The 26,521-nt window shown below is 36.1% G+C and overlaps 2 protein-coding genes and 1 long non-coding RNA gene across 4 annotated transcripts in view; 1 reads left to right on the forward strand and 2 right to left on the reverse strand.

Moving 5' to 3' along the window:
* Nucleotides 1–288: 288 nt before the first annotated feature.
* On the reverse strand, nt 289–4,770 carry LOC128674423 (mitochondrial genome maintenance exonuclease 1-like). The gene is made up of 5 exons (XM_053752934.2): nt 4,387–4,770; nt 3,594–4,022; nt 2,909–3,122; nt 1,182–1,527; nt 289–543 (listed from the first exon to the last, which is right to left on the reverse strand). The coding sequence occupies exons 1-4, from the start codon at nt 4,592–4,594 to the stop codon at nt 1,188–1,190; spliced, it is 1,191 nt and encodes a 396-aa protein (XP_053608909.1). The 5' UTR covers nt 4,595–4,770; the 3' UTR covers nt 289–543; nt 1,182–1,187.
* Nucleotides 4,771–11,685: 6,915 nt separating this feature from the next.
* LOC128674428 (uncharacterized) overlaps nt 11,686–26,521 on the reverse strand; it is a 46,591-nt gene continuing 31,755 nt past the window's right edge. The window contains exons 2-4 of one of the 2 annotated variants that reach the window (XM_064436277.1): nt 20,741–20,860; nt 13,241–13,510; nt 11,686–12,389 (exon numbers count right to left, since the gene is read on the reverse strand). In XM_064436277.1, the coding sequence (XP_064292347.1) occupies nt 13,490–13,510; nt 20,741–20,860 (141 nt within the window). In that variant the 3' untranslated portion in view covers nt 11,686–12,389; nt 13,241–13,489. Of the gene's footprint in view, nt 12,390–13,240; nt 13,511–20,740; nt 20,864–26,521 lie in introns of both variants that reach the window. The other variant, XR_010370046.1, reaches the window with a different exon arrangement.
* On the forward strand, nt 19,996–21,845 carry LOC128674433 (uncharacterized). Its single transcript, XR_008405163.2, has 3 exons — nt 19,996–20,097; nt 20,553–20,688; nt 21,417–21,845. It is a non-coding gene; the product is annotated as an uncharacterized LOC128674433 (long non-coding RNA).

Raw genomic sequence — 26,521 nt, forward strand, 5'->3', positions numbered from 1 at the left:
ATAATTATATTATTTTTTAAATATTCCAAACATTTATCACAATGTTCTTAAATATATCTATTTTATCTAGAGCATTACATACTTTTTACGATTTTTTGACTTTGTCATCTACCCTAGCTTACGCATCTAACTCAAAAAAGACGTATGTCATATTATTATGACGTCACTCATGTTTCGGCCAATCACAATAACTCTTACATTTTGATTGGCTAGCTTTTACAACATAAAATGTCAAAACTTTACACCACAATGTGCCTTAACTGATTTTGGCTTGGCCAATACTTGAAGAATTGAAGACAGAATCAATATAATAAATAAAATCATTATTCAACGGCTTATTTAGATTTGTAGTGTAGTCATAATTGACATGATGTTCAGCTGTAGTATACCAGAATTTAATATTTGGCGCCATTGAACAGCCAAACTAATCCAGCTCTGTTCGTTTTTGTTAACTCTTCACAGGAACCAGCGGCCTGCTTCCTGGTACATGTTGTTTCCAATCCAAATCACTGAGTCTTATTTCGCTTCAATTGTAGAACTCCGCTGAAACACATATGTGAAAATTTTAAAATTTCCATTAGTGTTTCTCGTTGCATTCACTTCACCTCTGTGGCGATCGGAGCGTACGGAAGTGGTGCGAGAGGTGTTGATTGATCGTGCAATATTATTGTGTAATTGCATCACTATAACTACATAGTATAAAACAAAGTCGCTTTACGTTGTCTGTCCTTATGTATGCTTATATCGTTAAAACTACGCAAGGGATGACGATTATGATGACGGGACGCATTTGGTATGGCAGCAAAATAATTATTTGGGCAGTATGATTTTAGTACCAAAATAATTATTTTGCTGGCCTTATCTTGCTGACCAAATCTTTCTTTAAAATCATTATTTTGCTGTTCAAAATGATTTAAAATGCAGTTAGATATATTTGATGAAATTTGCTGTCCAATTAGTTATTCGGCTACCCCAAAATAATCTACTTTTCAAAATGATATAAATTACGCACAATTTTAGAATTATTTGCTGTTCATATCTAATTGTTGCTCTCTAACTGACCATTTAAATAACAGCCGTTTATAAATATTGGTTAGATTTAGTGTGGTTTGACACAAAATATAGCAGCAAAATATGTGTGACAGATCAGCACAGGGCATAAAACCCATTATATTCCTTACCATAAATTACTGGAGATTCGCTATATCCTCTTCGAACAGCCTTTTGCCACCCTTAAGTATTTTCTCAGAATTAGTGCCATGTTTTTTCATATAATTTTCCAGCCTGATCAACCATTGAGCCCAGTGTTCTCTGAGTTTGTCCGTAGATAAATGATATGCATCTGCCTTGGAACCGTCAGTGTATGCTATCACCAACAATGCGTCGCGGACATTCAAATGTTTGTAGTTGAGATCGTTACAAACTGCTCCAAAGTATGCTGCCAGTTGTACGGGATTGTCGTAAGTTAGTGTAATCGATTTGCGTGGTTTGTCCGATTTCTTCCACTCGATTAGTGTTGGCTTGTCTCTGAAATTGATAACATTGAATTGTCAATAGGTATACTGTATTATAATAAAGACAAAAGATGTATAATATGTATGTTTGTTACAAATAAAATTAAATACTACTAGATCTATTTTGAGTAAATTTGACAGAGATAGTCTAGACCTCCAAGAGTAATGTAGGCAAACCTTTTATTGGTAAAAAACGCGGACTATGCCACGTTTGTCTCCCGGCCGATAATTTGTCTCAATGTCACCCACTGAGACAATGTTAGACATTATCACAAAAGACTATAAGTAAACTTCAGAAGTGACCATTCCCATCACTACCCTACTTTTCTTTTTAAAAAATTGGAATTCTCCCGAATCCGACAAATTAGGGATGTTTAAGGAAAGCGTGAATAGGCATTTTTTGAGCTTAAATGTAACATCGTGGAGCTCATCTTTGCTTGGTCAAACGCACAAAATAATATGAAAAGTCCTGTTTTACATAACAGGAGAGGATTTTTTAGCAAGTGATTGATATTTACATTTTCATTTCAAATGTGATGTAATGTTTATTTATTGATAAACCCATTCATTCACTGTCAAGGTTATCTTTTTTGGTATGTGCGTGACTACAGGAATGTAAAGACATGTAGTGATTACATCTGATAAGCAATATAATGAAGTTGGTAACCTACAAATAACAATGATAAACCGATAAAGGACTGAAATAACAAACAATATGGCTGGACTTCGGAAACACTAAATAAAAAACAGTTAATTTTAGCAGAGTTAATTAGAATATAATAATGTTTATTCTATTAGAATATAATAGAATAAACATTATGAAATGTGAAAGTGATCCATCAGAGAGTGAAGCTGGGTGCAAAAGCTAGTTAAAAGATAAATCAACTTCATTTACAGATTTGTTCATTTCACTCCATCATCTTGGCAGACTAAGGTCATGGAAAACATTGACAGTGGATATCTATAACAACTAAGTAAGTACATATTGTTTTTTATGCTTTCATTTTTCCACCTGATATGTTCCTTCCATGATGCTAACAATAACACTGGTTGGTTGTTTACTATTAAAGTCAATATGTAACAAAGGTTAATGAGCTGGAACAAAAACTTAACAACATAGCTATAAATAAAGCAACTGGACATTCAGGAGTTAAGTTTCCAGACATTGAAAGGGCTGCAACAACAGGGTAGCGGCTCCAAACAGATATAGTCTTCATTGAATCCACTAAGTCACCCAAGACTGATTGTTGATATTATGATTTTAAAAACGCAACATTATAAAAAATATTGAACATTTGTTTTTTGAATCAAAGAAGATTAAAGTACAACCTCACTGGTCTTATCATGAAAACTTTTCTTTTTGGCAACAAATAAAAAGTAAAGAATTTACTCACTCATAATCTGCGATAGCATCAAATATCCCTCTATATTTTAGCATAGGGTGTACTACATTTGATTCTATAGCCTTTGGAGACGATATGCTCTTGAGAACATCGGCAACTGACACCCACACTCCTTCTACTTCTTTCTCAATCCGCAATTGATTTTGGGGTTGAGTGAAATAGTTCTTTAGGGTGCTGTGGAATTTGGTGCCAACCGCCATTTGTGCTGTCAATGTAAAAGTTATGTAAGTATCTTTGGCACTTTAGTAAAATCCTGTACTAAATCATTTTAATTTTTGTTTAATGTCAAAGTTTCAATCCGGATTTAAAAACAAAATCTACACATCAACAGAAATATAAATGTGAAAGTATGTTTGTTACTCATTCACACAAATTCTACTTGTAAATCTCTTTAATATCTATTGGACAGATTGTTATGAAATTTAATACACTGGTAGAATATAACCATTCCAACAAATGGAATAACACATTCCTACAAATTTGTACAGTGAGTGATCTGTAGTAAATGCCCTGAACACCCCAGATACTTTTGGAGCAAAACTCTGGAGGCTGATTTGTCAAATGATGTGAACTGGAAGCTGTCAAATGTGGTACTCTCTTGTCACTAAGTCAGTGGAATAAGCAAGTAATAAACAGTTTTAATATGCTACATATAAATCTCATAGTTCATACATACCTTCGTAAAACTTTTCAAATTCAGCCTGTCCCATTTCAGCAATCCTCTCCTGTTTCCACTTCTCCAAAGCATTCCGAGATTCCTCCGTCATTGTTTTGTTTAATATAAGAGTCACTGATGGATATTGCTTAGCAAAATCATTTTGGTGTTGCTTGATCTGCAAGATCCTGTCTTCACTAGCATATCCAGGCTGTGCAGGGGAGCTTTTTGCAGCATTATTGGGAACTAAAGTCTTGAAAGTCCTCACTTGAGCATTATTCAATAAGACACCAACAATATTCACACAATTTCTTGTATTCTGCCACATTTTGGATGAAGGGAAAACAAGATTGTTGTATCCTGTTAGCACACACCTTTCAACTGCATTTTTCGCGCGTTCAATATTCGTATTTTCACTCTGCTCGTTGTTTTGATGAGATTTATTTTTAGCTACAACAAAGATAACGCTATTACACACGTGTGTATATCAAACGGCGCCAACAGACTGAACTATGTCCGTCATATGATTTTAATTGGCAGCGTTCGGCGCACGAGCTGAATTTTCGAATTACTTTGTTGAATATCATTATATAAAACAAACCAGTAAGTACTAATAGCTCAATGAAACAAATACGACATAAAACGTATCAGCCATCACTAACTAGCTACATATTTACGTTAATACTTCCTCCTTTTTCTCACAAACAAGCAGATTACCTTTTAATAGAAAGTTGTAACCACACACAAGGTTATTGAAAGAAACCGTACAACCACAGAATGATTAGTTTTAGCGTAGAATGCACAAGTGACTTACCATTGCCAGGCTTCTGCGATCGTTTCTTCCTTTGCTTACTTGTTTCTAACAAAGGCCCAAATAGATCTTTGTTTTCTTTATTGTATAGTTTTATTTTTTCTGCTGGCTTCAAGATAGAAGCGGGATGGACCACTTTGGTTCTGACGATTTGCTTTGCTTGGTTTTCGAGTGAAATCCTTCGTCCGATAGATGAAATCGGTCGAAACATGGCTGACTCAATACCAAAAAAGTTTCTAGATTATTAGTATGTGTTTCGAATTTGTAGAAAAACAACGGCAAAATATAATTTTCCAAAATTTGCAAAATGCGTGGTACCTAGGTATGACGATTATTTTATTTTACCATTTTGACTATGTAATTTCATTCCATGTTCCATTCCCATTCCAGTACGAACGAAACTGTCAATGTCAATGTCTGTCTCTTTGTCAGTTACTTATCTTCTTAAACAATGGAAACACTCTACTAACTACTAGACCGCTGATATGACAAAAAACGTGCCACGGATTGGTGCACGAATTTTGACAGTTGATAGGGAACGTACCTATTAGGTAACTACCAGGCAGGCGTCCTAACTAGTTATGTAGTAAACTTAGTCTATATTCAATCATCTCTGAATTTTTATATTATAAGGTACTAGTAGATAAACAACATAACTTAAACATGTTTGTATTTTTATTTCATGAACTTAATTTTTCTTTAACATTTTCTTCTTAACCAACTACTGTCAAATTATTATTTATTGTCATTGGTAGGTAGTTATTGCTTCAGATTACTGGTCCACTCCTCAGGTGCATTCCATTTGTAACCGATAGAAATTTCTTGCGATATATCCAATCACATACAAGAACAAATCCTATGTGAGTTGTCAGCGACCTCTACCTACGCTAAACATAACTGTAAATTAAAATCAGACGACAAGCTTTAGCGACAAGCAGTCTCTGATGTTCAAGATACAAGCAGTCTCTGATGTTCAAGATAGATGGCAGTGTGATCTTTTACATTGTGATGGCTAGACCATGGAATTAGTAGGTACTCCGTACAGAAGTAGGTACTTATTAAAGTCATGGGCTAGACGCTATCGGCAAAAAAGGTACAATTGCTAAACTTTGGTGGGTTTTGCATAAATATATTGCTCGTTTTTCATTAATTTCATCATTGCGGTAAATACATTTTAATTCATTACGACATGTGATGCCGGTCGTACACTATCGCGGCAAAGTTCGCAGACTTTGACGGACGCAGCATACATTGCTGTATTTTCATTGCTGTAAATAAAAATCCGCAATCAACCATTGGCTACAATGAGATCGATTTGTTTGCTTTACACTGTACACTATGTTAATTCGCACGAGTAATATAATACAGGACGTACTTACCTAATAAGCAATGTATGACGAATCCGCCAAAGTTTGACGAACTGTTAGCCGATAGTTAAAAAAGATAATGAAATAATATATGTTATACTACTGGAAGTATTATATAATCTGTGGTATAGTATAGTCACAGTGGAATCAAAAAGAAACTGAAAAATTTGTTTCACGGAAATAACATTAACGTCCTATAAATTTCTGGCAGAAACCTGGTCAGCCGGTCATTAGCGGCTGCTATTAACCTGTTTCCTCACAAATGGTGATAGGTCACGGAAAATCAGAAATGGGAGAATTAAGGGAAACAAGCTCGAAAGGTAATTGGTGCTAATTTAGGTAACCTTTGAACTTTGAACTTTATGTCGGATTCACACTATATGCATGTACAGTCAACAGCACATCAAGTTACCCTGCATGAACCTCTATGGCGTGGTAATAGCGGCGAGTTTGCATTGAATTTGGGTAGGTTGATGTGCTGTTGACTGTACATTGCGTAGTTTGTATGGCAGCTATTATTTAAATCAATGAAAACCAGCAATTCATGCCGAATCCGCCAAGTTCGGTAAACCGTATCGCGGTAATATATTATATAGCCGGCATAAAATGACAATTTACTCGTATAGGCGTCATTCTCGGCTGTGACGCCGGGAGACCGGGGTACGCTTTTAAAAAATTAACATTTACAGCCCCGAGACGTCTTCCAGCAATCCGTGCAGTTGCACGGATTGCATCAGTGCACTTGTCGCTTTATTGGACGGGATGAGAAATATCGTCGAACACGTGCGGTATGCAACGCCGGCTCCGCCGGCTGCATGAGATTGCTTGGAATATTCTATTCAACGCGAATATTATGAAAATACCAAGGATTTAATACTTCAAATAGAGAGATCGAAAGAACTTCTGACGAGGCAGAAAAGCGTTCATATAGCGTTCAATAAGCGTTCGTCCCGTATTTATTTGGTCAGTTTACTGTGAGCTGCATGATGTAAATTTGTGCTGCAAGTAGGTATACCTTCTTGGAATGTTGATTTAAAGTTATTGTCAGCATTACTAAATTAAGACTAAACTATGTGTATCTGTAGGTACTGATATTATAAATGCGAAATTCTGTATGTCTGTCTGTCTAGCTATCTGTCTGTTCCACTTTCGCGACTAAAAAGCTTGACCGATTTTGATGAAATTTTTTATGAATGTAGTTAAAGACCAAATAAACTTAACAAACGTTCTAACATAGATTTTGCCGCGGGCAAAAGCTAGTCTTAGTGCATGTGCAAAAATGTTCTTTTTAACATCGATGTTTTTGACAAGTTTTTCTTGTCGTCAGAAAAATCTTTTTAAACGTGTGATAAAACAAAAACTAAAAAAGACTAAATTAAAAAAATAAATAAATAAATATATTAGGACAAATCACACAGATTGTGCTAGCCCTAAAGTAAGTTCGAGACTTGTGTTATGGGATACTAACTCAACGATACTATATTTTATAACAAATACATATATAGATTAAACATCCAAGACCCGGGACAATCAGAAAAAGAACATTTTCCATCATGACCCGACCGGGGATCGAACCCGAGACCTCTCGGTGCAGTGGCAAGAACCTTACCACTGCGCCACCGAGGTCGTCGTAATTAAGAGTTAAGAAATCAGAAACAGCTAAGTTATTAATGTTCATCAAGATATCTGCATCTCGCGTGTATTTACTTATTTGAAAAGGTTACAATAGGTACATTACCCAGGTACAGTTAATAGCACATCAAGATACCTTTATGACGCGGTAATAGGGGCGAGTTTGCTGAGCGTTAGATGAGCTGTTAACTGTACAGTAGGTACATGAGAGGACATTTTAGTTCACTGGAATACAACCTAACTAATCACGCAAAGATGCGAAAGACTGTTTCTAATATTCGCGTGTTCCCGGTTACATTCGAAGCTGTGAGGCCCTAAAACCCAGGGTTCGCATAAAAAATAACCATTAAATTTAGAAGATTTGGCTATGATTTTACAACCGGTCGCCTGCCTGACATCAATTCTTTCGGAATGATATTTTTGCCTATAAGCTGTGTCCCTTAGTCGCCTTGTACATTCACAGAAGGATATGGAGTAGTTCCATTCAAGGACAGGACCACACGCTAAGAAGTTGAGTTTAGAGAGACTATACCTCCTGTGTATTAAGATAGGGTTTGCTCAGATTAAATCAAACTTGCAAAACCCAGTTAAACCTTAACTTAAACTGAGATACGAGTGTAGTTTGGTTAAGTTGGACCACAGCAGCGGGTGTGGACTCGACTTATGTGGCAAAGTTCCAAATTAATTTATAATATCACGGCATTTCATAACTTTGCACGTTTGTGATTATGAGAAGAAATGACGTAAGAAAATGGAAACGCAATACTGAAACGCTTTCAAGTCAAGGTAAAGTTTTATTAAAATTTATTTATTATTGCACAAAATTACAAAAAAAATATTGCGAGCAGATAGACAGACGCGGCAGAGGACTGTTTTTTATAATATGTAAGGTTTGAATATAATATTAATGTTCGCACTACCCACCGAACGTCGGCGGCCTGAATAGCGTCTACGTTGCCTATGGGGGCCTCATGAAATTCTTGGTTTCTTTATCAGCGTCGGCAGCCCTTTATACATTACATACAGTCTGTTTGCGATAAATTCAAAAACTGCACGGGTTTTCATGCGGTTTAGGTATTATTTCCATTGTAATATGATCGGAGAACGTAAAGCTGTTTGCGAGGACGGTAGCCACCACAAACACCTTTAATTTTAGCCGGTGTTGCCACATCTCTTCCTGTATTTACTCAAATGTTGTTTGTAAAAATATACTATGAACGGAAAGTCTGCTCTCTCTGAATCCGTTAATTCGCTCCTTTAAAAAATGTTTTGAGTTAATAATATTTACTTAGTTTAAGACGTTATTATTATGACACGATACACATCTGAGAACAATTAATACTTTTTAGGGTTCCGTCCAAAAATTAAAAAAACGGAAACCTTATATCTGTCTGTCATTACGTCTGTCACGGCCAATTTTCTAACTGAATAACAGGGCAAGTAGGTATTTATCTACAACCCAAAACTTCTGGAAAATATGAGTACTTATATATACCTACCTAGGTATATGTACGAAAGTTTATTAGTTTTTCTCCGCTTCAACATTTCTTGGTCTACAAAATTCTGGCAATAAAAACCGTACTGGACGTCTAGGTAACTACTTTGTAAGGGATACGAATACTAACATTTATGACTGCCAGTCGTAAAAAACCTTACAAACAACTTGCAAGGTGCCGGCTATACTATTATCGTCATACAGTTCGCCAACTTTGGCAGATTCCGCATACATTGGCGGTTTTTCATTGCGATAAATAAAAGCTCTCATACAAACTTGTTCGTTCGAACGCAATGTTCATGCATTCGCGTCGACATCTGCCCGAATTCAGCGATAGTGTGTGTACGGGGTAATAACATTTCATACATTTCATAAGAATTCAGGTTTAGGCAACCTGGAACCCGTGTTTTTTCCGGAATGAAAAGTAAATACCTATTTACCAAAGATTTTTGATATGAGTCCAGATTTTTGTCCTTGAAAGGGTAACATCCATTGTAGGTAGTTTGTAAAACATAGGTTGATCTCTATGACACATGACAAATAGTATAAAAATAATACAACTGTCTCTGTCGCTCATATTTCGAATGTATGTATAGGTTCATCCTACTGTCACAGGGATCGTGTTATATTTTACACACCTATTAAGAACAACATTAAATTTCTTCGTAGAAGTACCAATCTGACTCATGCATGGTAGTTTTCCTCTATTCCATATTTCATAGACGGTCTATGAAATATCGAATGGTCTATGATAGACCATTAACGATTGTTCTAGGTATCTACTTTGTTCGACTATAGTGTGAACGGCATGAACTCTTGAAGAGATCGAACCAACACTACCTACTATTCTACGCGATTGGACCAATCGCGTAGAATAGTAGGTAGGTTTTGAACAGCTAAATACTGAGACGGCTATGATGGTAATAGGACTTTTGTCTGTCCGTCTGTCTGTCACGTTTTCATTGCTGACCCGGTGCTGATAGCTAATCTAGGATCCAGACTATAGGATACCGTAGGCCGGGCTGCGAGCAATAGCTATATATATTTGTAATACCTCAGTGATACCTCAGGCTGAGAACGACATCTTCCAAAAACAACGACATCCTCAAACGACAACCACACAAAATGATGACTTTCATAAATGACAAATTCCAAAAACGATAACTTCTTGTTGGAATGACAGTCGAAATATGTCGCACCAGATGCAACTGCAGCCGTGATTGAGATCAATATGGCCACACGTCGTTCGGAGATATTGCACTGCTGCACGCGATGCATCGCTTATTGCATCGGAATGCTGATAAGGAAGTCCATATGCATCTGTTTCAGACTTCTACGGATAAAGTCACACACAATTATTACACAATGAAAATGACGATTCTGTAACAAGATATATAACGTAAATTTATCTATCGTATTACTACAGATATTAAATGTATGCGTCAACTAGAGAGGTCCGACTCGGCTTCGAGTCAAACCCTAATAACAAAAGTAGCTTATGTTACTCCTGATTGTTTCGTCTGTCTCTTTGCCAAATTCATCATAATTGGTCCAGTAGTTTTCGATTTTATTTATTAGGTACAAAAAAGCAAATCTTTTCTCTTTATAATATTAATATGGACAATATAGCTTGTATTTCGTAAGTATTTGTATATATAAGTATATATATCTCGGGTTCTATGCATCGTACCGCGATGAAACCTATATCAGATTTTAAGTTAGAACATCTGCTATACGATTGTAAAAACCGCATTAAATTACATCCTGTAGTTTTTGATGTCTATTAGTCCCATAAAGACAACATAATTATTTTTCTTTCATATCGCCTATGCACAAACAAAGCTCACTTACTCACTTTTATTATATCTGTCGATAAAATCTATAGATCGATCGTATGGATTTTTGAGATATTTTGTTAAAGTCTAATTTGGCAGGTATCTAGTTTTTAGTGAAATACGGGCCTTAATGTATTTTATCAATTCTATAACGTAGATGACCGCACAGCTGTAAAATAGTTAAATTTAACTATGTCGTAGTACGTATTCGCGAAAACTTATAGTTATTATTAACTCATAGTTAAACGCGTGCTCGTTTGTTTGTATGAACCTGTTTATATCTTGCCTCTGGTTAGTGTAGTTTTATACATATTTATATAAAGCATGCTTTGTGTTGCACAACCCATCCTAACCGCAGATGGTGTTAAATTTGGTTCACAAAAATAGCGTTATGGATGGAATAGGTACGAATAAATTAGTTTAACGGTTCTTCTATAGCAGCTGGAGAATTTGGATCGTGGTCATGTGGTGGTCAACATATAATGTAGACTTCAAAACGCATAAAGCGTATAGGTAAACGAAAGTTTCAAAGCATAGATTTTATACTAAACTAGCGACCCGGCTCGGCTTCGCACCGGGTCCTTTGAACAATTGTTCGAATACTGCGTTTGGTTAATTTGTTTGGTTACCTACGTCACAGATTACATAATAGAATAGAATTAGACGACCAGTGGAGCAGTGGTAAAGTTATTGCCACTGGATCGAGAGGTCCCGGGTTCGATCCCCGGTCGGGTCATAATGGGAAATCTTTTTCTGATTGGCCCGGGTCTTGGATGTTTATCTATATATGTATTTGTTATAAAATATAGTATCGTTGAGTTAGTATCCCATAAAACAAGTCTCGAACTTACTTTGGGGCTGGCTCAATCTGTGTGAGTTGTCCTAATATATTTATTTATTTATTAATACTCCAGTACCTACGTGATTGGTTACGTGTAATTTTTAATCTGTTTTAAAAATTACACCCAATTAATAATAATAAATATTTAAAAGTATATATCAGTTTCTGCGCCCCGAATTTCTTGATAAAATGTAGGTAGATATATTCTACCCGTGTACCATATTTCACAATAATCCGTTCAGTAAATTTTGCGTGAAAGAATAACAAAGATACATATACACACATACATCCTTAGAAACTTTTGCATATATAATATTAGTAGAATAGATAAGTGTACACACTTCTTTAATTACGAGTATATTGCCTCAAATTTGGTCCTGTTACGACATACTCGTAAGAGCGCAAAAGTTCGATCGTAAGTGTCAATCTCAATAATTCACTGTTAAACTAAACATGACACACATTTACTTATCTACTAGCAGCCCGTCCCGGCTTCGCTCGGGTAAAAACATAAACTATACACGTGAACCTTTCTCAAGAATCACCACGATTTATTAGTGAAAACCGCATGAGAATCAGTGTTGTAGTTTTTTAGTCAATCGCGAACAGGCAACAGACAGACGCGGCAGAGGACTGTGTTTTATAATGTGTAAGGTTAATGTTGATAGCTCACTGGTGTTTGTCATAGAAACGTTCAACCATTCAACCCTAATGGCAGAAGAAATATAATTTGAAAACTGCTTACAGAAACCTTGGCCTCGGGTTTTTCCTGCGGCACTTTCCACATATCTGTGTTTTGTTGTGTCCTCAGTGTTGCCAGGTCCGATTTGAAAAATCTGAAAATGGCAACACTGGTCTGTTAGAGGAACCGGCAAGAAGAAAGTTTAATTTCTTAATTTACAGCCAACGTATAATACAAGTGACCTGTTTTTCTAACATTAAGCCCTACAGGGCTGACCAACTGGGCCAAATTACGTCATTCGTTAAAGAATCACCTTGCTCACATGTGGCGAGTTAGCTGCTGTTCTTCAGGCTGGTGGTACGTCTATAGCATTCATTCGTCAGTTTCCCTAGTCGGCAGACCAATGACACGCTTGTCGGTCGTTTCGAGTGTGTTGCTAACGCTGGTGTCAGATTTTATTGAAGTCGTGTAAAGGAATCTAGCATGACTTTTACCAACATAATTATAATTTGGCTTTCTCCAGAGTGAGTCTTCAGGTATTTTTATATTGGCACGCGAAGGAAAGACCATCAATATAGGATATAAATATATTTTTTTATTTCTAATAATTTTGACTCCTTACCAAAAATTGTTCGGCCACGCGAATGAAGTCGCGGGCATCAGCTAGTTATATAAGTAATGTATAGTAGTAGTTTTCATAGACTAGTTTGCTTCCGGGGTGAAAACATTGTGAGGAAAACTGCATACTCGTTGACAGTTTAAGTTCACTAGTGTGTACTTATGCGACTACTTGCCACTAAAAGTCAGTGCGGGGTAGTCGAAAAAGTCATGCTTTTAGACAGCTTGAGTATGATCTGATATCAGTGTTAACAATAATACCATTGAAAAGAAGAGGAATATTCATAAATACATATGAATTAACAAATCATATGGATTGAGTTAACCCCAAATTAAGTTCGAGGCATGTTATGGGATACTACTTAAAGGTATATAACATATACTTACATATAGGTATAGATAAATATCCAAGACTAGGTCAATCTGAAAAATATCATTTTCCATGTTGACCTGACTGAGAATCGAACCCGAGACCTTTAGTGTAACAGTCCGGCATGATGACCAATGGTGGTCATCAAAAGAAGTAATCACCCAACGACTCCACAGGCGGCGGCACTCTTCCAATCCATCAACTCGACCAATATGCAATGAGGTCAGGAGGTTTTACGATCTCATTCATGTCTCTTTTAAAGTTTCCTATGCGACAACATCGTCCGACTGTAATTAAAATCCGGCGTTAAATCCGCTTATTTTGGCAGTTAATTAGTAGGCCGAATTTTACGACTGCGTTTGCAAGTTTACAATGTTTTCACTTACTTGCGTAACTCAAGATTTTCACGAATATACTACCCTTTTCCTCCATTAATAAATTGTAAGCGAAATTAGGTCGAACATAAAGCAATTGCGTTTCACCATCATTATTACTTAAAATAAAATTAAAACCTAAGGTAAGTGCGTCTAAAAAGATCTAGTTCCAAATAAGGCCCACAGAATGCCACGCTTTCCCTCCCCAGTAACCAATAACTAAAGCGATTTCGAATTTCATCGACGTTCGAAACAAACAAAATTATTTATTTTTCATCTCGATTTTGTCTTGGTTTTCTCAGGACAGATAAATGTCCACTTTGTTGTCTCGAAATAAGGACGAAGGTGTACGAAATTTTACATTATTTAATAATTTTACTTTAGTTACATGAAATTCACTATAAATAGGTCATTGCTATCATACAAAATTCCACTTCTATAGTCATCGCTTCTTTCTTGGCACGGCGTAAGTTGAATACACTACCCACAATTTATTTGTAAAGATTTCAAAAAATCTGGCCCTTATTAGATCTAGTTATCTTATTTTGGTTAAAAACTTTTCTTTGTCTTTGTTTAAAATATATTTTTAAACAATAAATAAATAAAAATAGGTTTATTTGGTTTTTTTCTTGGATGTAGTTTTTTAGATGAATGATAGAATCTGATATTATGAGAATAAAGGGACAACTAAGGATGCTGACGGCTGTGCGAAGTGGAGACGCAAAAGTAGGAAAGCTCAATGAGTCCTCAAACGCATCTTATAAATTAGATTTAAAGGAACCGAGAGAGGAACCATCGTGTTGTCACTCGGAAGAGCGTTCCGTCACTTTGCGGAAAGTACCGAGAATTTAGCGAAGGTTTGGGATGAAGCAAGACAGGGATCATTAAAAAAGTTCAGCCCTTTTGCACACCTTTTTTAACTCCCGACGGAAAAAGAGGGGTTAAAGTAATATAAGTAAAGTATTATAAGTTTGACCACTACGAGTAAGTGTGTCTGTCTGTGAGTGTACGTGGCATCGTAGCTTATCAACGGGTAAACCGATTTGGATGCGGGTTTTTTTATTTGATAACTAATTTTTATGCGGTGGTTATTAGATATATTTGATCAAAATCTGTTCAGCCGTTCCAAATTTGTAGCTAAATGAATATCGAAAGTCGGGGTTTATTAATTTGTCTAACAATTAGACTTAAGAATTTTAAAGATTTGACTTTATATTAATTATCATGTGTGAAGACGATTCTGTCAATCTCGCAAAAAGTGAAACACGAGAGGACGGATTAAAGGGGACTTTTAGTTTTACTTTGAAAGCAAGAAGGTGACTTGAATTTTATGGCGAGCTCTATTTGTTTTTATAATCTGAATGTGGGGCAGTTGGGACAGCATACTGGAGCAAAATCCTAGTTTACTTGCAAACATGGAGTTCTTTCTACCACAAACTTATCATCTCTTTAGTTTCAGAGAAATTCGTATCAGTATAATAGCCGCCGCATTTTGTATGTGGTTAGCGTAAGTTACTTTTTTTTTATTGGTTAAAGAAACGCCTTTTTATTGTTCCACTTCTTCTTTGACTGTCGATGGCAAATCTACAACGCTCTATTGGGTGTTAAATATTTTATTAGTTGTACTCTGCCCTTCTAAGATTTTATGACCTACAAAAGTGTGGGAACTTATGCTGAGGGATTACACGTCCCAAAAATGTGCCATGTGGTTCCGCCCTAGAATAGGACCATTCCGCATCCTCCCGTAGATGTCTTATGTGCTGACTAAGGAATATATAGCCTTGTCAGCTGTCAGGCAAAAGTAACATAGAAGTAGTGTTCACGTCAAACAGTTCCAGTTGCAAAACCACAGACGAATCTTCAATATTTTAAGGTTTATTTCATTTACCAGCCACCAAAGAAACCTGTAAAATATTGTTGTTCTTTTCTATTAATCTTAAAATATTGCAAATAATAATTGTGTGCCGTAAACATTGCAGTTGGGTCACCGTGTACTCTTCACAAATGTACCCAATACTGAGCCTTACCTTCAAAAACACAACCCTATCTTGGATTAGTTATACCTGGGTATGTATATGCAATGTTAGTGTTTCCGACAGATAGTACCACTTTTGGTTACCTAGGAGAACCAATAGGGTTTGTACGTAGCTATAGATAGTATATTGATCCCCTTTTTAGATCCCCAAAAGAACCAGTGAGTTTTGTAGATCCTAATGGGTTTCTTAAGGATTTCGGAATACTGTTGGTCACTCGTTTTGATCCTCAGATGATTTGTAAATTCTTATAGTTACAAAAATATGAGGGGTTCAATTGTGTTGGTTTTCCTTTTACATTCCCAGAGGCACTGAGGTACACTCAGCGCCAGTGTCGAGAAGTTTACGATATACTCGTATATGACCTATGTTTAATCACTTGGGGACTTTATTAAATTAGATGTTGATTATTATCGTCTCGCCACAAGGATTTCATTGTTGGATTACTCTTCCTTTAATATTCATATGGACTTTAAATAGACTGATTGAAAATTATTTTACAGGGGAATGCGGCTAATGTTAAATCATTTACGTTGCCTACGACTACGACCACTACTATAACCCCATCCACAACAACACTAACAACAACAACGACAAAACCAACAACGACAACATTAACTACGACAACATCAACTACGACAACATCAACTACGACAACATCAACTACGACAACATCAACTACGACAACATCAACTACGACAACAACGACGTCGACGACAACAACAACAACAACATCTACAATAACAACCACATCAACAACTACACAAACAACCACCAGTATAATTACTACTGAAACATTGTCGACACATCCATATAGTAAGCTGTTTATAATTTTAAATGCTTTTAATAAATTATGACGACCTCGGTGGCGCATTGGTAAAAGTGCTTGCCTCTGAACCGAGAGGTCTCAGGTTCGATCCCCGGTCAGGTCATGATTGATAATGATCTTTTTCTTATTGGCTCCGGGTTTTGGATGTTTATCTATATATGTATTTGTTATAAAATATAGTACCGTTGAGTTAGTATCCCATAACACAAGTTTCGAACTTTGTGGCTAGCTCAATCTGTGTGATTTGTCCTAATATATTTATTTAATTAACTATTAGTGCGTTCGTATATCTAAGTTGCGGTGCAGTGCGGTTAAAACTTGCTAGTTAAATTCGATCCACTTCGTTTTCATATCCACTTTTTTATTGTAAATATATGTTACGGTAACTACAGTTGAAAATCTTCATGACACTAGTTCTCATGGCAATGCATAATTATGAAAAGCATGAATGGTGCACCCAACATCGGCTCCCTACGAAGGAACTCCTCAGTAGACTACTGCATTTATTATTCAAGTCGTCGTTGTTTCATTATATTAAATAGAAGATATACAGGATAATTATTGAAAGTAATTACAAAGTGATTTTTCAGTTTTCAAAATACAAGTCTCAGACGTTAACGAATTAGCATATTCATTGGAGTATATAAAATATACGCTCACTGAACAAAAATTTAGCGTGGTATGTAATTCAAAATTCTTTATTCAATTTAGGATGATGTCAAAAATTACTTAAACTAAGTCTACTGCAGACCAAAGCGCAGGTGAAGAAAAAGCGGCACAACAAACTTCACCGCAGCCTTTTCTCCAAGGACGTCAATTAACAAATGTAGGTCCTATATACATATATATTAGAAACATACATTTGTACACTAAACTTCAGGTTTTTCCTTTGTTAAGATCAGCTAGTTATATACTTTCTTTTTCATAGTCGTATTCCTCATGGCTGAGGGTCGTCATTACTTGGAATGAAACACACACAACGACTTTCTTGGCACTATTAATAGAGAGGTTTGCCATACCTCGCCTGTGAACCGATAGGTCTTTGGATCAAATCCTACTCGTGCCACATGAGTTTGTATACCAATCTGACTCGTGAATTGTATATATAGTTTTCATCGACCACCACTTGCTTTCGGTGAAGAGAAACATCGTGAAACCTGCAATCTGACTAACAACGTGTATATGAAGGCAACGGTTAACCACTCCATTAATAGTGCTAAGAAAGTCGTGTGTTTCGTTCCACGTAATGACCACAATCCTCAGCGATGAGGAATACGACTATGAATAAGAAGACTAAATCCAGCATTTGGGTAAAATGATCCCAGTTTGTCTTTGTCTGATTATGTCTTAAGAGCACTTAAGAGTTCCAAAATCATGTATCCCACTCAATATCGCTTAATCTACTTAACGGATTTCTATAAAGTGTAAGCTCATAAACTGGAATACCACATAGGATATATTTTCTCTCGAAATACCTATATGGGAGCGAAGCCAGTAACTACTAACTTTAAGACAAGAGAACTAAAAAGGTTATGTTTTATCAATCTATACTATTATTACAAAGAAGTAATCGTTTGTGAGTTTGTATGTTTGAGGCGGATAATCTCCGAAAGTACCGAACCGATTTCGAAAATTATTTCACCATTAGAATGGTACATTATCCAAAATTGCTATCGGGCAACATCTAGTTATTTATATGCATATTATTATTTTTTTTAAATAATGAAGTTCTGGCCCTTAGCGCTTAATTAATATTTCTTATATATGTTTACAGCCTAATAACAGCGTGAGTCTTACCAAAAAAATTAAACACAAGTTAGAGCTTATAATAAAAAACCCTTGCGCAACGTTATAGTATTTTTGAGGCCGAAATTTGTACAATACAGTTATTTTCCTCATCATTATACATCTTTTGATTTTTTTAATATATTTTTAATATAATTTTTTTTATTTTTTTTATATAAGGTCATATTTATACTATTTTACTATTAAATGAGAAACATCTATTAGCGGTAGTTCGGTTATTACTCCGGTTGACTTTGGGTAGCAGTCGTTCGGTGGATGAAATAGGTAAGTATTTACACCTAGGCTTAGAGGACTAAAACAGGTGCAGCCAGTCTATGTTGGTTACAACCTAGGTTTAGCCTATATCATACTGCACCTGGACCTGGGTTTGTGTCCACTGCAGCTGAGCCTCTCTTCGCGTACGACAACCTCCACTGTCCTGTGCCTCTCTCATACATGCACAACCTGCGACTTTCATTATATTGTCCGCCCATCTCATCGCCGGTCGTCCGCAGATGTCAGTCGGTCAAAAATCGCATGCACTCATACTTAGCCACAGCCACATTCAGGTCTAAAATCCGGATGCACACGAACTAAACTAATATTAAATCTACATTTAACCACCTGCAAACCGATTGCACATAGTTCTAGCCGAAATGATACAGACTAAACTTGTGAAATGATACAGACTAAACTTGTATAACCAACTGAGACCTATTAGCCGGCTAAATCTAGGTATAGCTAAACATAAATTTTATATATAGATACATATTATTTTCTCTACATGTCTAGTTTTATCCCGAACAGACAGACTGACGCGGCAGAGGACTATGTAAAAGATAAGGGATGTAAGCACATCGGTGGACAGTTTAGTTTACTAGTGTGCATGCGACTATCTGCAACTAGACCGCCTGCCTGTCATATCAGATGCCTTTAGGCGACTTGAATAAAATCTGACACCAGTGTTAGTAATAACACTTTCGATATGATGACGATGAGGGATAAATTTTATTTTTCATTATCATACAAAGGATCAACCGCGAAAAGAGTTTGTTACTGAATTTAGCTAATGCACATTACAATTTAAAGGAAATGGTACACCAGATAAGGCGTGAAGAGGTAACAAAACAAACATACTCTCGCATTCATCATTCGGATACAACATTGTTATAATTTTCAGATAAATATTGAGTGGCGTCTTGAGTGGTATTTTGTGTGTGTAAAAAACATAAAGCGAGTAGATTGCAGACTCTATGGTGGAAAAAAACCCCGGAATGGCGTTATATTTGGATAGAGTGGACAAGTGACCCGTCTACACCATACACAGAAGTATCTATGGGCAGGAAAGGTGAACCCCCTCTGGTAAAACAGGGTGCAGACATATTTGTACCCATCGCTGAGGTCAATTTTGCTACGCCTTGTACATCTGAATTTATAATACTAAGTAAGCTTGTTGTTTTGACTTATTTCCAAATAGGAAAACCCACCAATTTTTTATCTTAATATTCTTTATCATGTTCTTTTAATATTCATCAATTCACGTAGCACTGACTGAAAATGGTTCACTCTACTATCTCACTCCACTCCGATTCACTCCCAATACTCACGTCTTAGATAATTCGTTTCGTTTAGACAAACATTGGTGATAGATTACCTAAATGTGTCTAAGGATTAAAGTGGACATAAAAGCTCAATTAATGAATCTTCAAGTTGGATTTAAGTGGACGTAGGAAAATGAACATTATTTACAGGCGGTCTGTATATTCCACCTCAATATCAGAGCATAGGAGATTATGGCCTACGAAGACACGGGAAACCGAAAGAAATGATAGAACAATTGGGAAATTATACTGGTGAGTGTGTGAGTAACCTCTAGCTATAGCGAACAGCTCTGCTTTGTCAACGTAAAGTATGTCTACAGAAGAAGATGCTCTAGTGTTCATTTTTCAATGAACATAATTTTGCTGGGTGGGAGCGATGCGCAATAATTGCAATGTCTTAGAGACTAGAGAAACAGAGAAGCCAACAAAACCTAACTGGGTGGTTCTGAGAGCGTTCCAACCGCTGCGGCCGCACTGTCATTACGATCCGTCAATTTTCTTGAGGATGATTTCCAAAATCAATCATAAAATTGACATTAGCAGAGTGCAGACTAATTATTTTAAAGTCAGATAGTAAAACTATATTTTATGTAAGATACAGTTGTACAACTTGTTGGTAAAATTTGAAAAATGTAATGATAGCGCGGTCGCAGCGGTCCAGACGAAACGCACTGAAAAACACCCAACTACGCTTCTTAATGTTTCAGATAAGTTTAATGCGACAGGCTTGTACAGGTATGATTCCAGCCCATTCAGATCGGCGTGTCTTTGAGCAAAAACGTTTGGAGAGAATTTTTTATTTTACTTTGTTCAGATTATAAGAAGTCTAAGCCCCAAATTGTGGTAAGAATTTAATTAACAGATAATCGCAACAGATAATTTCTATATTACATACCTTATCGATGTCAAGACCCGAAATCCTCCAATGTACTATTACGGGTAGTATCTGGGGACTCGGCAGTGCCTCCGCTGCCAAGTCGAGCGCGAAGCGATCACTGCCGTCCTTTACCATCCTCTACTGGAAACATTTTGGCGTATATTCATGTATTTGAGAATTTCTGGATAGATTTAGAATATTGAAATTATCGTCTTCTAGTAACTTTTAAACATACACTAGAACCTCAAAATTTCGTTCTGCAAATAAAATTTTTAAGATTTCGACATCGACTCAATAATCATCAAAATAGATCCTAGAGGCTGACATAGAGTAAATAGAATTTAATGCCCACATAAAGAGAAAACTACCAAATCTAGTAACATCTTATCTTGTGCATAATTAGGTTTTGATATAAGTCAACGGCCAAGTCACATAAAATCAATGTTAAATAAAGAAATCGTAAGGGACCTAAGATTTGGCTTGGCTTTCCCTAGTGATTTTATTACTTTTACATAGAAACAAATAGCTTAATTTAGACTTGCTTAGTTTTTTACAAAATATTTTGGTGGGGTTGGTATTATCAATTACTTAATTACTACTATTACAATATATTATTTGAAATAAATGCGAAATTTACGAGCAAGAAAAGCAAAAAATCAAAATATCGTCTGCTCATTCGTTTCTTGTTTTACAGATACATATTGGTGAACACTTTGGCGAGTATTGCAGTATTTATAAGAATCAAATCTTTGTCTCTAGATACCGCTGCAAGTTACCATGGCAGAGAAACTAGTATCTTCAATTCTGGATATGGTACAAACATGGGTCTATATCCGTTAAAGCTGGATATTTTAAACCATATCCTTATGAAGCGTCTTGGGATGACCCGGAACCTTTTACAGTGAATCTTTTCGCTGTACGTACAGTGATCGCTGAAGAAATTCCTATGACTGTTTTTGACACCGAAGTGGTCGACTGGCTGATTCGTTACGTAGATGTCTTTAGATGTCGTTGCTTCATCCGTCGTTCAATGGACTTAAAATATGTTTGTACATACCAATTATAACGGTGTTAAGACATGGTGTAAATAAAAATAATAATACTCAATAATATTAAATTTATCTATATTTATTTCTACAAGACAAATGAGTTTTGCACTGTGGTCTAATTAAACAGATGTATTGTTAATTTTTAGATATATTAGTGATGTAAGGAATGAGATTAACTAATAAATATCATAAATCCATTTTGTTTATGGTTCTGTTATAAAGAGACAGAGCAGGGTTAAATCCATTTTGTTTATGGTTCTGTTATAAAGAGACAGAGCAGGGTTCGAGAGTGCAGGTTCCAAATGTCTTCCTTCAGCGGCGATTATTTTCCCTTTTTTCCTTCGAATCGAACCCACAACCTTGGCGATGTTATCACTCCATCAAACTAGCGGCTATTCACTAGGTTCTGTTGTCCCGTCATTTGTATTGATATGACATTTTATATACTTTTACTTTAATGTTGCATTTTCTGTTCACATCTTTATTTTGTCTCTCTTGCATTACGACGTATGCTAATGTGAGACGGCCTTTTCACGATTCCAGAATGTATCAGGTTTCTGTAAATGGATTTATGCTACCTATGTGGGTGGTGGTTTGTTTAGTTTTATAAACGTTACAATTTCTAGAGCAATATCTAAACTTTTGGATACAAATAGAATAGGTAACGTCTTTAGCGACGATCATTAGACGTCTGGTTCCAAGCTTTGTGGCTAGGTTAGCTGTAAAATGCGCTCATTATGGGAGAAAAAGAAGTTTTTCACATTCTTGTTGTCTCACTCATTGGTGGTTGCATTCTGGGCTGTTAATTGCACGCCCGGCTCACCTTAATGCATTGTCATCCAAACTGAACGTACCTATGTAGGTAGGTACTACGTCCTAATCTACAAGATTTCAGCTCATTGGTGGAAGCAGAAGGTCTGCTACGATGTTTCGTTTCGTATTGGAAAACATGTACCTAGCACGTTACTACGCCCACATGCTGTCTCTTTTTCCGATATCGTGTAAGCACCGTGTAAAAAAGAAGCGTGGATGAAATGACATGCGTGTTTTATGTTTCGTGGTAGCCCCCCAGGTATTTCAATACAATAAGCTAGTCTCCCATCTCTCGCGGGAACGTGTTCTAGAATTTTATTTAATTTAAAACTTCGTAGGTATTTTTATGTAACTCTGAATATTGGATGTTGTCTAGAGACTGATGTAGTTTTTCTAAGTACCTAGGTAGGTATCAAAATTTCTACTACAACTAAAGTTGATTTGGATAATTTACGTTCCTTGCCAAAGGTTTCGAACAGGTGGTGAGAAAAATTGAAAAAGTTTTTTTACCGAAACTCTTTCAATGTGATTTAGACTTTATTGCGACTGATATTAAAGTTATTGTCGTATAAAAACTCAACACGCGACAACGCCGTCATTTAATGGAAGGATATGAATCGGAATGAAATAAATTTACGCTTGGAAAACTATTTTTTGACGCTATATTTTTGTGTGTAAGTGCTTGTATGAATTTACGACTGGAAAGGAATTATTTTTGGATTTATTGGATACTTGCAACAGTATTTTATTTGATATATGGTTAACATTATTGCCCTCACGTCTTTGTTCTCGAATGAAGCGTGCCATCCGTGCCATAGAATATACTACTAGAGATGTATTGCCAGTATACGTGATTAAATAAATTGTTTTTGAAGAGTTTTCGCTTGAATACTTAATTCAAAATCTTTTTTCATCAATGTATTGTCGTAAAAAAATATTTACAACCAAGTCTCCCATCTCTGCATGTTCTGGGTTGTGGAGCCGTTAATCCTGGGTCTCCAGTGTTAGTAATATTAAAAGACTCTGTATGAATAAATATCTTGATTTTAATCCTACTTCAATGAAGGTAGTGTACTTAACGAGTGTCTTGGCGAGACACTTGGCTTTCTGAATCTTATAAGGTATAAAGACGTATTTGTATTAGATAGGATTTTAAAGGTAAAAATATGGTTGCAACAGTAAAGTTACAACTTATCTACATCGCTTCAACGATGCTTGACAAGCCCTAGCTAGATTATCACAAACCAGCGACACAATATCGCTGTCCAGTTCGGCATGTTTGGCGGTTCGGTATACATTGCTGGTTTTTCATTGCGGTAAATAAAAGCACTCATACAAACTACGCAATGTTCGCGCATTCCCGTCGGCAAGTATAGGTCGGCGATAGTGTGTGGCCGTCATTAGGGTTCATGTTCTAAACATTACTTATCTTTCAGTAACCAGAGCTTTGGATTAATGGAACGCCAGAGAGTATTAACAACTTGGAACTACAATGTACATGTGCTTTGTGGGGGTAACTACTAAGTATATTAATAACAGCTTCTTCTTTTTTTTTGTAAAATGATTTCTATGTAATGTACGAACTTTTCATACTGGCGCAATAACGGGCGCATCATATTTTTCGCGATGCATGTTCGTTCTTTAAATTATATTTCTGGTTCATTCCACGTGTCAAATTAGACATTTTTAGCCCACGTGGCTTCCAAAAATGGTTGACATAAATCATCTTAACAAAATATTTACCTTAATGACCATATGTGACTGTCAGCGGTGCCAGTTAAATAATATTTGAATTGTTATTGTCATTAAATAAACATTTAAGAGTCAATAAATTATGACATGCAAAATAAGTCATTGTAGTTGTATCATCGAAATAATATTTTTTTACGAATAGTCGTATAGAGAATGGGCGCGTGAGTGGGTGTTAAAAACTATTCCAACTTGTCAAATCAGATTCTATTCTAAAGATATAAGTTTATTTGTTAGACAAATTAAAAAAAGACCCCGACTTTCAATATTCATTTCGCTACAACTTTTGAACGGCTGAACAGATTTTTATGAAACATAGCTATGAACACTCAGGATAAAATTATCTATGACACAAAAAATCTAGACGAAAATCGGTTCATCCGTTTGAGAGCTATATGATGCCACAGACACACAGACAGACACGTTAAACTTATAACGCCCTTCTTTTTGCGTCGGGGGTTAAAAACAAAAAAATATGAGGCTCGTATAATGAATTATGGCGTCACGATTTGGAGTAAAAAAATTAAGCAGTTTGGCGACCTAAGTCTTACGTATTACTTATACATATTATTTATTGTTATTACGAGCTATCAAGTGCCCCCTGGTGGTGGGACCAGTATTTAAATAAATAGTAAAAGTAAATAAATATATTAGAATAAATCACACAGATGAGCTAGCCCCAAAGTAAGTTCTAGACTTGTTTTATGGGATTCTAAATCAACGATACTATATTTTATATCATATATATAGATAAACATCCAAGACCTGGGCCAATCAGAAAAAGGTCATTTTCCATCATGACCCGACCGGGGATCGAACCCCGACCTCGGTTCAGAGGCGAGCACTTTACCACTGCGCCATCGAGGTTGTCAAAATAGATTTGTTATATATAATATATGTAACACATGTTTTTAACTTAATTTTTAGATTCTAGTCCCTGTCTTAATACTTCTAGAATTCTTAAAGAGATGGCAATGTATTCAATTCAATACTTAGTTTACTATTTATAGACACGAGCACACTTATAAAAGATTTTAGTATTTAGATGGGATCCACTTGATGAATTTATTAATTCCTTTTTGAGGGTTCTCCACTTTAGTTTTATAGCCGTCTGCGTTGATACGGAAGTGGGGTTTATGATCTTAGTGATGCCAATTATAGAAACAATTGGAAAAAATTATATGACTGAAGTTTTATCCTGTTTTCTTTATTATCCTTTTCTGATTGGCCCGGGTCTTGGATGTTTATCTATATATGTATTTGTTATAAAATATAGTATCGTTGAGTTAGTATCCCATAACACAAGTCTCGAACTCACTTTAGGGCTAGCTCAATCTGTGTGATTTGTCCTAAAATATTTATTTCTTTATTGGTAATGGAAGGTTTAGCTATGGACAAGGGAATTATAACCTTTAGGTTTCCGTTTGAACATAGCTACCGCAAGCGGGCAGCGTAATTTTATTTCATACATATTTTATTTAGTAGGTATATATATATGCAGCGATGACAGAGATAAGACTTTGCGGATATGAATTTCAATGCACCTCCTCACTATTATTATACCGGCTTTACACTGCCGTTGAACAGTTTTCCAAAATTTGGAGGATTCGGTATGCATTGTTGGTTTTTCATTGCGGTAAATAAAAGCACTCATACTAACTACGTAATGGTTACGCATTCGCGTCGGCATGCGTCTGTTCGGCGACAGTGTGGAGTTGGCATTATACCCTGTATAGTACTACCTTGCTTTCGAGTTTGCTTAGCAAATAGGAGCCTTCGGCTATTGTCTTTATCTATGCAAAATTATTTGCTAAGATTCTAGCTAGACCGAACTAGGTCGGTCTCAAGTTAATTGTCTACGATAAGCTATCTGTGAAACCTAACCTGTGTAATATATGCTTATACGCAATAACGTTATGCCGGCTCCACACTATCGCGGACTTGGACAGATTCGTCATACATTGCTGGTTTTTCATTGCGGTAAATAAAAGCACTCATACAAACTACGCAATGTTCGCGCATTCGCGTCGGCATCTGTCTGAGTTCGACGATAGTATTGAGCCAACTTTATAATCCTAGCGGATTATTATTTACTAACCATTATACATGTTATTAAATGGAGCTGTATTATTAAGAAAAATAATCACTTCGAATCGATTCGATGGTGAGAAATGTAAAGCAAACCCGC

The sequence above is a fragment of the Plodia interpunctella genome, chromosome 12 (genome assembly GCF_027563975.2).
Source record: "Plodia interpunctella isolate USDA-ARS_2022_Savannah chromosome 12, ilPloInte3.2, whole genome shotgun sequence".
NCBI classification, from domain to species: domain Eukaryota; kingdom Metazoa; phylum Arthropoda; class Insecta; order Lepidoptera; family Pyralidae; genus Plodia; species Plodia interpunctella.